General features: G+C 42.2%; 1 protein-coding gene across 11 annotated transcripts in view; it reads right to left on the reverse strand.

The window, feature by feature from the left end:
- FOXP1 (forkhead box P1) overlaps nucleotides 1-12,165 on the reverse strand; it is a 390,583-nt gene that overhangs the window by 24,576 nt on the left and 353,842 nt on the right. For all 11 annotated transcript variants that reach the window (XM_083869352.1, XM_083869351.1, XM_083869342.1 and 8 more), the window contains 2 exons: nucleotides 12,082-12,165; nucleotides 6,208-6,291 (listed from right to left, as the gene is read on the reverse strand). The exon at nucleotides 12,082-12,165 is cut by the window's right edge and continues 4 nt beyond it. In XM_083869352.1, coding sequence (XP_083725478.1) covers nucleotides 6,208-6,291; nucleotides 12,082-12,165 — 168 coding nt within the window. The remainder of the gene's footprint in view (nucleotides 1-6,207; nucleotides 6,292-12,081) is intronic.

Here is a 12,165-nt window from a genome sequence, read left to right on the forward strand (position 1 = left end):
TCACACCCACTGCTGGGCTGCCACTAATAAGCTACAGAGGAAGCAGCCAATCTCAGCTAATTACCAGATAAAATTGTATTGTAAGGACTCTAATTAGGAGATGCTTATGGAGGTGATCTAATGATTAAACGCTGCATCCAAGTGACCCCACCATCAATGTGCAGTGGTGCAAGATGTCACCGGAATATTTTGTAGAAACAGTAATTTTATTTCAAGGAGGGGAGGCAGTAATATTTGTAATAATGGCTATGAGGTAAACTAATTAAAAGACAGTTCCTAAAGGAAGACTGTGGCTTTGAGCAGCTGTGGCCGTTCCAAAACAAAGTGCCAAATCTCAACAGAGGAGCTGCAGTCAAGTGGAAAATTTCTGCCTGACCTCTGCTCTCGCTATTAATTTGCAGGAAACCTAATGACACATATACATATTCCCACAAAATTGTTCTAATTGCTAATTTGCCAAAGGAGCCCAGTTTCCAAATTAAACATGACTGCAGTCTGTGAGGAAAGAGAGAACAAAAAGCTGGAACGCAGCGAGTCTGCCGCGTTTCACCTCCGACGACCATTTGCGAGCCTGAACCAACAAGTTAATGAAACACGACCTTGTCCATTGCTAGCGAAGTTTTTCCGTTTTCCGTGTTTTATTTGATGACACTCTCCTCTTCCAGCTGGGTTCCCCAAACCCGAGCCAGGGTGAGGGAGGAGAGGGCTGCACTCCCTCCGCAGCCTTTCGCTGCCGCTTCCTTTGTTGCGTCGGTAGCGCCAGGGCTGAAAAATCGGTTGTGAATTAGAGCAGAATAACAAATTATGAATGGTGTTGGTTTTGTTGCCATCTTGAATTATTAATCTGAATGGTAAACTATTAAATCTTAATATTGGCGTCAATTAGAAACGTGGAAGCGGCCGTGGATGACTGTGCAGGGCAAAGATCAGGGAGGGACTGGGCTGGGAGGGTTTCTTTTCCTGATGGAAACTCTACATGGTTTCTCCCTGTTTGCATTTGCTATTTAAAAACAAGTTACTATGATTAGAAAAGTTGTTCGCATTGGTATTTTGTACACAGGCTGTTTCCCACATACCGTAATTTTTGGATGAGTATCACTGCTGGTAAAAGGGAGGGAACCAGAGTGAGCACTTGAACAAGCAAGAAACTCTTGCACTGCAGCAACGCACAATGTGGGCACTCACAGAGTACACCCCTGCACCAAGGAGTTAAAATGTTTTCACAATATTTGTCCTGGGAATGAGGGGAGGGAGGATTTCCTCCAGCCTTTAAAAAACAACCAAGCCCAAAAATAATAATCATAAAAAAACTAACAGAAAACACACCAAATCCCACAACAGTTTTAAGTCCTAAAATTCTGCAAATTCAATCACTGAACTTTGTTGATTGCTTTGTTCAGTTTTGGTTTTTGAGAGTATTTCCTCATACTGTTTTGACTTGGTCATTCATAACCACCATAATTGTCTCAGCGTTCAATATCCTGCTTAGGACTTTATTATTAACCCTCCCTTTCAAGAAATAGTAATTTCTCCCTATTAAAGATGAAAACTGAGTAATTTGCCTTTTTTTTTTTTTTTTTTCTTTAGATATAAACAAGGCAGAAGAAGTAACCCATGCTACTACCCAGTTAAAAAAAATTGATTTCCAGTTAGTGGCTCTTCCACTAGGACTAAGTCTGATTTCTTTTTGTGTAAATATTTTACATGACAATAGCAGCTGCACATAAAGTAGCACTGAAACTCTTTTAAAAAAGAAAAAAAAAATGTTTCTAAGGGTCACAGTGAGGCCATACCCAGTGACTCCCCTGCAATGGGTGCTGCTGCTCTGGGCCCAGCTGGGGCTGAGGATTTACCTACACTGAGCTCCTGGGACTGAAATACTTTGGAGAAGAAACTCCTTTTCCTGACATTGTGGATGAGAGAGAGAAAATGAATACTGGGCCTAAAACTTTGTTCAACGCCGTGTCTTCCCCTCTCCCTGTTGCAGCCTGGACACATCAGTGTATTGGATGCAGAGCCTAGCAGGCAGCAATCACTTAGCAGGTGTTGTTATTGGCAGGAATACTAAGGAAACTGAAGCTGAGGAGTGAGACTTAATGAAAACCAGTATATAAAAACAGCTTTTGTTGTGCTTGAGAATCTCTCTTTATTGCTGCATATCGTTATTTTTTCAAACTATAAAGTACGGCTACAACAGCTAAAATGCTCAGTCATTACCTCAACAGTTAAAAGACTTTTTTTTTTTAATGCTTTGTTATTACAGTTGCTAAAAACAGTATTTCAAAACAATCATAACTGCTATGGTTATGGTAAAAAAAATACATTAAAGAAGGGATATCTAACAGTGCATCTTATTTAAAGTGCCAGAAGGGCCTTTAAAAGTTTTCTGTCTATTTTTAAAAGATGGTTATAGCACCTAGTATGAAGAATTACTTGTTGGTTGATGCTTTTTCCTTCTCCTTCCCTTCCTATGAACTTCAACACAAGTTAATCCTCCCAGAAGAAAGCACACTTCCATTTGAACCTATTATGCTGATGGCTAACACTGATGAAAACAGCTTGTCAGGGGGGGTACCTTAATAGCAAAACCAGGATGACAGTTCTTGAGAAATCACTGTTCCGGCTTTTGTGTTGTGGTTTTGTTTTTTTTACCTTGAAAAAAAGTTCACCTTACCAAAACACGTCACAGCTTATTCTGTCTCATGGCTTTGTTCTCACTTTACTCAGGCCCCTCAGTCCCACCAAAATAACACATGTAGCATGAACGGGAACAACGCTGCCTGCTCCAAGTGCTGAGTTCAGAGATAGCTTTGTTTTCTTTTAAACTGCTGCTGTTGAGCATTTTCATTAGAAAGCTGGGAGTTTTTAAAGGTGATCCTGAGCACTGCCCCAGTTCCTGGGATGCTCCCACGGACCTCAGAGCCCTTACAGTCTTGTCCAGCAGCACCAGACACCGGCAGCACCTCCCTGCCCACAAAGTCTGCCAAAGATTTGGGCCACCACCACTACGCCACACAGGAATGTGCTTAAATCTCATCGACTTTAGTAGGACTAGAGAGCTTTACTGAGCAGATGTCTTGGTGGGCTGAAATGCAGGGGCCACTCCACCACCCCTCCCACGCTTGAAATTACTGCAAAGAGCTAAAGACACTCAAAGGTGGGGATGGGATGGGATGGATGGACATGGCTAGATCAGACAAGCAACCCTTCCTCAGAACTGAGTGAGTTTTGAATTGATACACAACTATCAAGAACTTGGCTGTGGTTCAACCAGTCCAAACTGGTCCAATACCTCCTGCTCAACTACTGTCTGAAGCCCAGAAGGCAAAGATGGCACAAGTGGCCAGCATGGATTACACATGGCATGTGGTTACACAGATGCTCATATACCCTATTACCTGCCAGTAACAAAATAGTTTAAAACAAGCATTAAGATCCTTTAAGCAGAATAAAAACATTTCCTCAGTCATGAAAAGGCTGTAATTTTAAATCCCAACTCACTGCTATGTTTGGATTTGCAGCCGCTTTTTCCTTTAAAATCATCGAAGTACTGTAATATATTAGTTCTAACACACACCTTGCATTAGTTACATTGGCAGAAAAAAAAATTAATTACTGGATGTAAAGACTACTTTGCAGTGCAATAATGGTCATCAGATCTTTTTACCAAAGTCCTATCCCACTGAGTTAAAAGGACGAGGGTCTAGCAGAGTCTATGCAATGCCTGTGTATTTTTTTCACTAGGAAAGCACAATTTATGCAAAACACTATACTTCTACATTTTATAATTAATTTTCAAATGCTTCACCTATACATATTTTAATAATTCCTGATTTATCAGATGGTATCTATAATAAATTTTTCTATATTTCAATAAATGAAAAGAAGGCAGTTTCAATCCAACAACAGAGTGCCACACAATATAGGCCTGTCAGGCACCAATTTTTACTTCTAACATGTAAGTTAAAGGATAAGGAATTTATAATGCTGCCTGTGAACGAAACCACTTTTCATACACAAATGTGATCTTTTTTTTTCCAAAGGGTAATACAACAGTACATTTACATAAACTAATCCAAACAATCTATGTATTTGACAATGGCAAACCTCACACAGACTGCCTATTGTTGGTTTACATCTTGGAGTTCTTTATGTTGGCTTGTAACACTGCTCTAGCTGTCAAAGGTTTGACTTGGACTCTAAATAAATGGTTATAGAAGTGCTGTGCAGCGATATTGGACTTCTTTGCAAAAGAAAACCTGCTGTGTATGAATTCAAAAGCTATTAATTTTTCAGTCAAAAATATTCATGCCTATTTCTTTTAATAAAGAAACACTGTGCTGAGCAACTGAGAGATAATGTTGACTAGTGGTACAGAATTTTCAATAGAGCAGTTAAAAATAAATTTAGTAGGAGGTCCCCAACAAAGCTATAATTTTCCAGAATGTAAAACATTTTTAATACTAATCAAGACAGCCCTTTTTCCCCCTGCGTTCACTTCTTTTTTTTTTTTTTTTCCCCTCTGCTTTTCCCTGTTTATTAGCTGTTAACACTAATCTTCGCGGTGACACCGCCTGGTATCTCCGTAGCCGACAAGACCCGCCAAGAGCCTCCTGCCCTCGGCGGCCCGGCATCGATCACGGGCTGCCTTGCCAAACACCGCTCGCCCTCTGATGATTTCCTCCCTTTAGTTTGTAATCCTTCCTCCTGAGGGGCGCTGCTGTTATGAAAGGCCTCAAGGCAGAGTGCTTTGAGACTCCCAGATTATTCCGCTGTTTTAATTTTTAATCCAGTAAAGAGCTATGGAAACCAAACCTTCTCCCCGTCCTGTTGGGTCTACACGCTTTGCCAACAACGCGCCGAAGCATTTGCGTTCGGGCTGGGATGGATGTGAGGAACTAGAAGAATGCTATTTTTATAGACACTGCCAGTAGTTTTCTACTCTAGAGGGCTGGTGTCCACCGGACCAAGCAATTTTTAGGCATCTCAACAGCTTAAATGGAAGGGTTTGTACCTACCACTCAACTCACTCCAAAAAGGCAAGGAAATTTCCTGTTGACTTTGACATCTGCTCCACTGTTACTGAATAGCCTGCAATTTTCTATCTAGTAGCCTCCCTATGCACTTCTGCAGCCATTTATTTCCAACTACACGGAAACTGAGAAATCCTTTTCTAGTAAAAATGTGTGCGCGAAGTGTTTAATGATTTTATGTTCTCTATCTCTGTAATGTGTTCTGTTTCAGACATTAATTTTGTCTACCAACTGCATCTTGGCAGGCTACCATATTTGCTGGGTTAATAGTCTGACTCCTTTTTATTTCTATCACCATAAATCACACATATATGGGTGTGTGTTTGCTTTATTTATAGAAAAAAAATCAGTCAAAACAGATAAACCAATACTTTGTCATTATGCTGCATCATTGCATATTGATTAAAATTGCTGGTACTAACTATAGATTGTCAACGCTCAATTAATTTTCACACAATGACTCAAAGCAAAATCAAATAAAGCCAGTGTACCTTTAAATCTTACAAATCTTAAAATCAAGAAGCAAAGCACTCTCTCCATTTTGAATAATCATTGGAAGCTCCCAGGAACATTTTCAGCATTAAGAAGCTGAGAGAAAACAACAGCTGAAGAAGAGTCATTTCAGTCAGGGAAGGAAATGGGGGTTTTCCTGGGTTTGGGGGTAACCAGGAGTTTTCTTGGGCTGAAAAGCCACTTGCTTCCCCTACTCTCCCTTCTTCAAAGAGCAGTCTGGGGTAGAGGAGGTTTCCCTTCTCAGTTTCAAGAGTATAAAACCTGATACCGGGTAACTCTGATTATCATCAAAATGTGCAGTGAGAGTCACTTCTACAGTAAATGTCTGTCAGACTGGGAGAAAGCAAAATAAATATACTAAATATAATTTAATTACAACTCCTTCCTAACACTTCCTAAGATTTCATCCAAGTCAGACTGATGCAAAGTGACTTACATGAGGCCAGAAAAAGGCCCAAAGCATCGGCTTTGGAACCAAACTTGACTTTGAAACTCCCTGAAGAGAGAGGGATGACAAAACCCGGCTGCGCTTCCCATCTCCTCCCCACGCCCAGCTCTGAAATGGGCCAGGCTCCACAGCCTGGTGGGCTCCAGTGGGGAACAGAAAAGAGAAGTTTGTTGTAAGGTTTGGTTTTTGCTTTCAGCACAGTTCAATACTTACGGGCTGAGGGGTGGCTTTTGGTTCAGTTGACTTCACATGCAGGTGTGTCATCATGGCTTGCAGGCGCTCTTTATCTTTTGCAAGCTGGAAGAGGAGAGAAAAAAAAATATCCTCTGTTAGTCGTACAAATAAAACCCAGCCTCTGCTTATTCCTAATTAAACAGCTGGCACCGAGGCATGAGACAGAAGAGTTTTATTGCTGAGTAGTTTGGAAATTGTATATGGGCTATTCGTGAGGTAAAGTGAATGCGTGGTGCTGGGTGCCACCATTTCCCAAAGCAAAATGCATTAGCCCTTGAGTGAGAAGAGCTAGACCTGCTGGCACCAAGAGCTTCACTCCAGCCTTGACAGCTAAAAGACAACAGTGAATCATGTTTATTAACCAGCCCCACTCCAGCTCAGGAGTTACAGCAGAAGGAAAGCAAGGCAGAGGTTCTAGGATGTGTTTTCCTTCTCCCAGAGCACAGAACAAGTGCTATGGATGGGCTGTGGCCTTATGTCAACCACAGGCATTGTGGCACATGCAACAGGCACAGCCAGGGGTGGTTAAACCACATGAGGCACCTCCACAGGGCTCTGCAGCTAGCCTTGGGTCCAAAAGCACCTTGATTTGACTTGAGAAAGTGGCAGAGCCCTTGGTGGGTCACCCTGGGAGCAGGGGCAGGACCTGATGTGAGAGCTGCCAGCATCCCTCTGGCATAAGCCTGAGGGCAGAGGAGTGGGAAAGACTGCAAGCAGCAGTAATCACCCCAAAACACTCATCCCTGGGCACCCAATGCCACAGGATTTATGCTGTCATCCTTTCTCACAGCCACTTCAGGCCCAAGAGTTGGGGTGAAGCCTCTGCTCTCAGGGTCTCCTGTATTTTATGGTTGAGATTCACACAGCTGGAGTCTTGAGATCACTGGTATGCATCCTTAGCCTGGTCAGCTTCCCAATGCATTTCAATGCACTGGAAAGACACTAAATTTAATTATTTTTGGAAACAAGGAATTTTTTTCAATGTGTGAATTGTACTTTTTCCCAGCTGCTCTTCAAAAAAAAAAAAAAATTACTGTGGAAAGATATTAAGAATACTAATGAAAAAGAGGTGTTGTTAACCTGCCTACTGAAGATAAAGGTTGCTGCTTCCAACAGGACCTGGATCAGGTTCTTACAAATGCCAGTTTTTGCAGAGATGAGTTTTTGCTTTAGACAAGATTTCTGGTGCCAAGAGGAGAACTGTGCTCACATTCCAGGAAAACTTAAAACAACCTGCCCACCTTATCACCGTCATCTGTTTGGAGCAGTAAAGTGGAGCTAAGTGTATATAAAAGGAGACTTGATCATAAATCCCCACTCATAACCTTATGGCCAAGGTTGTCCTGCTCTTTGCAAGGCAAAGGGTTTGAGACTGTGCCATGATGGGATAAAACTTGGCACTGGAGTTTCCAAGACAGGAATTAAATAAAGGAAAAAGTGGTATCACTGCACTTTTCAAATGGCTCCTCTTCTTTTGGTCCAAAACCCTCAAATGGCAAGAGAGAAAACCTGACACCTACGGCAGGATCTTCTGCAATCTCATCCTGTTCTGAGCTGGACACTTCATGGGAGAGCTGAGGGCAATGACAGGCTCTTACTGCAGCGCTGCAGCAGGAACTTCTCCCTCTGAGAGTCCTCTGAGAACCTCTCCGGAGAAAGGAGAGGGCTCACCCTCAGCTGCTGCACTTCATACAAAAACAAATTAAGCCAAGAAATAGCTGTGCTCTCTCTCTGTTGTGCAATCCCTCATTCCTAGCAGTCTCCGGGCACACGGGCTGCTTTGGCGGGGTCATCTGTGCATTAAATTTTGGTCTGCAGGCTACTGCAGAAGAACAACATCTCGTAGCCAAAATAAATAAGAGGCAGGCACCTGAGAGCTTCCTGCCAGCCCTGGTGCGGCGGCAGGAGGGGATGGCACCCGGGCAGCACAGGGCACACCCTGCTGTGCTTCCTCTGGCCCCTGAGGGGAGGGAGAGGGGAAAAGGGGCACCTCCCTCCCACCGCCGGGGTCCTTGTTTGTAGTGTTTCCACTCCTGGTCTCAGCAATGCTTTTAGCGCCGAAATCTCGTGGATGGAGGTTATTAAAGATCCTCTCGACATTTCAGGCAGACACACGCTAGCATTTTGTCATAGTCTAGGAATTCAAACACTCACCCAGTTAGGCAGGAGTTTAAATTATGAAAAATAGAGGTCTCTCGGCTTTCAAAGCGCTGAAGAGAAGTTAAAAAATCTGAAGAATTTCTTTAAACTGTTTTTCCCTTGGGTCAGGAAGCAGTAGTGATATAAAACTAGAGTGTCACTAGTAGCCCCTCTGGTCAGTGGGGTCAAACAAAAGAAGCCATGGGGGATTGCCCAGCCACTGGTGGGAGCAAATTCTCACTGGTGGCAATCACTGGCGTGTAGAGGGTCCAGAAATGGGGATTAATAGTCAACAGGCAGGAAAATGCTCTTGACCTACTGATAATGTTGTTGGGCAAGGATAGTTCTGACATGGAGGTAAGAATCTACTCTGTACATGGGGCCTGAGGAACAACACAGTCCCATCTGAAGCTTCCTTCTTTCTTCCTATATCCATCTGGAAAGCTCTGCCTGGTGGGAGTTTTCAGACAGCCAATCAATTCTCCATGAAAAGCCTGATTCTGTGAGACTTCCTTCACCTCTGGATGCACAATTTGAGTGCCTAACTGTGGTTCAACCAAAGCAAGGTTGAACTGTGGTTCATCCAGAGCAAGGTACAAGCCTTCCAAGTGAGGACACAAGACACAAAGCCTGCCCTGGAGAGCTTGAATCCAAAAACTATACCAATAGGAAAGGGAGGAGAGGAAAGCACAGAAAGCACAGGCCAGAAGGGGCTCCAAGACAAAGCAGCGACCAAAGAGCAAGAGGAAAGGCATTAGAAACACAGATGATGGAGAAATTGTACAGGAGGAAAACCAGACAGAAAATAAAGGCAAGGATCGGGAATGGGAAAATGAAAACCCAGTGAGGGCATTCTTTAAAGGAACAGGAGAACACTTCAGCAGCAGGATTTTGGACAGACCAAGGACAAAATAGAAGGGAATGCAAGTCACAGGCAATGCAAGAGGCAGCCAAAACACAGCCCTCCCATTCTCTGCCTGGATAGGCTGTGCACTAGAAAGGTTTAGAATCCACTTTTCAAGAGTGTCAATGGGTGCTGCAGGAAAACAGACCCAAGCAATGAAAATGGCCAGCTGCCTTTGTTTTCTCCCATTGGAGACACTTCTCTAGACTCATCATAGGCCTGTTGCTATCCTGAAATGTTTTCCCACTCAAAGGTAGTGCTGCAAAATGGATGTCCTATTCCAGCTAACAACTATCTAAGGACAGGGGTATGTTCCTGTGTTTGTGTTTTACTCAGCAGCACAACTTTCACTATTTACAATGGCAACAAATGATCATGTCAAGATGGTTTAAACAAAGTGAAATGTGAGAAGATTTCTACCTTGCTGTGATTCTTAAAGTATGTTTGTGATGTAAATGCTAAGACCAAACTTCGAGATTTCTGCTAAGGGGCATTTGCAATCAAACACAAACCAAAGATTTGACCTTTTCTTCCCAAAATTTGAATTAAAAATTACTTTAGAAAATATTTCAAACGCTGATAAAACTACCCTGAGTAAAATATATAACAGCATAATCAACAACAAAAGGATAGCACTTGGGTCCATCACACTCAGAACTGTATAGGAACCTATATATTCATCCCTCAGCTGAAATGAATTTGTTTGGATGGAGCTGTACATGCATTAAATGGTGGGGAATGTAAATCTTGCCCTGGTGCTGGACCTTGAAGCTAGTAATTCCCAGCTGCACTGTAAGGCAAAGCTGCTCACCAGTGGTGCAGAGCAGGGGTAAAGGCTGTGGGTCCCTTTCCTCTCTACCTAACAAAACTCAGCCTCCTGTCATCACTCTGTTGGTAACTGCTCCACAGCCTGAGGATCAGGTCAGTGGTCCTCAGACCACATCACTGAACATCCCACTGCTGGGAACCACACTTTTGTTTTATTATGGCTCTGTGCAAAAACAGGCCACAGCCAGATAAACTAGAGACTGGAGGGCAAATCCTTCTACATAATTAGGGGCTTTTTTGAACTATCAGAGGACTGATACAGGATGAAAGGAGAGGGAGAAGAGGGAAGCTACAGGTAAATTTCAGAACTGGACCACCCTCTTCCTCCTCCACCTATCCTCGCTGGCCAATGCAGAGATGGCCTCGCTCTGTTATCAGCACTTCTGCCTAAATCAGACTTCCAGTTCATCCTACCTACCCTGCTCATACAATTGTTAAATGCAGAACTTTCTGGCCCTCACACCACTTTGAAATTATGGTCTTGTCTTGTGGACCTTATGTTGCCTTCCCCAGCAATGACTCTGAGCATTGCCAGCACTAAATGTGTGGGAAGCTGTAACCATAAGTCATTTAGAGCAATTAGCAGAATGCACTGCTGATAAACCTCTCAAAAATATTGGTATGGATTTAGGGAGAGGGGGGGGAACCAAGTATCTCTGTCCTGTCCCTGTCTAACACAGGGCAACCTCCTGCAGTTGCAGGCACAGCCATTCCCAGGGACTGTGGGAGAGGAGGATTACTGATTTTCAAGCTGACTATAACTGAAGAATCTAGATTTACCTTCAGCCTTAATATTACTGCACCTTGGTGAAAGATTATCTCATATCTCAGTTTACCAGGAAGACTGTAGATTTTTATTTTTCTTTTCCTAATTCCCGAGAAACTTGTTAAAATAACAGACCATTTCTCATAACATTTTCTGCAAGACTCTGATATTTTATGACTGGTAGTTTGATTTTTATAAAACTTGTATTAAAATAGTTTATATTGCTTCAGCTAATAGTGAAAGAGTGTCATGACTAGTGTGTTCCTGAAAGTAAAATTTAGGAAATATATATGAAAGAAAAAGGGTAATTTGTAAGATAAGAAGATAAAAAGCATTTTTTAAAAATGCTTATCTTGAAAAGTAACAACAAGAAGTTTAAGTGTGGTTTTGCTGATTTTTCTCTCCAACTATTTGAAGCTATAAATGACTTAACTCAGTAAAATTCCAAATGTAATTATCTTCTGTACTTAGCCCAAGGCTTTCCATATATCTCTACACTGCTGTCTTGCATACAAAATAGGTTTTTCAATAGCTGGTAACTATATAATGTACAACATTGTTTTAATTTCCCCTTCTTTGCTAACCTCTTGCCTAGACACAGACACACTGTCACAGCCACCCAGCCAGAGCAGCAAGGTGCAGGGAGACAGAAAGGACTCAGAAGCATTTGGAAAGGCAATTACACAAACAGCTCATACCTTTGCATCACAATCAATACATTCCAATTTACCCCCTTTTGGCAGTTTACAAAAAAAATATTTGCTACAAATGGGAAAAAAATAGTAACAATAATAGTAATAATAATAATAAAACAACATGGAGAGCATTAGTACACGAAAGACCACCAAACAAGCCAGTCATGCAGTGTTTGGAAATAAACATCAACCATTTCCCCTGTGTAGCAACAACTCCAAATGAAGGGGACCACATTCCCCTTGCCCCCCTCCAGCCCCCTGGGTGGGTATAAAAGCATTAGATACAAACTGATGGCTTTCCAATCAGTCAGCCTGGTTAAGTTTCCTATTTCTTTGCAAGTTACGGTTTAGGAAAGAGGAAATGAAGCTGCAGTTTCTTTTCATGGTTTTTAAAACTACCACAAGAAGGTTTTGAAAGCTGGTTTTCAATCACAGGGGGAAAAGCAGAACTCATTTTTTATTGCTGTCGAGAATTGGATTTGATTAATACTGAGGTAATATTAAAATAAATTTTATTTTACCTGTAGCTCTAACTGCTGTACAACCTGCATTTGTACTCTACATTGGGCTGTACTTCTATCATCCAGCGCATGCTCACTGTTGAG

This window comes from Zosterops lateralis, assembly GCF_965231275.1.
Source record: "Zosterops lateralis genome assembly, chromosome: 11".
Classification (NCBI taxonomy): Eukaryota; Metazoa; Chordata; class Aves; order Passeriformes; family Zosteropidae; genus Zosterops; species Zosterops lateralis.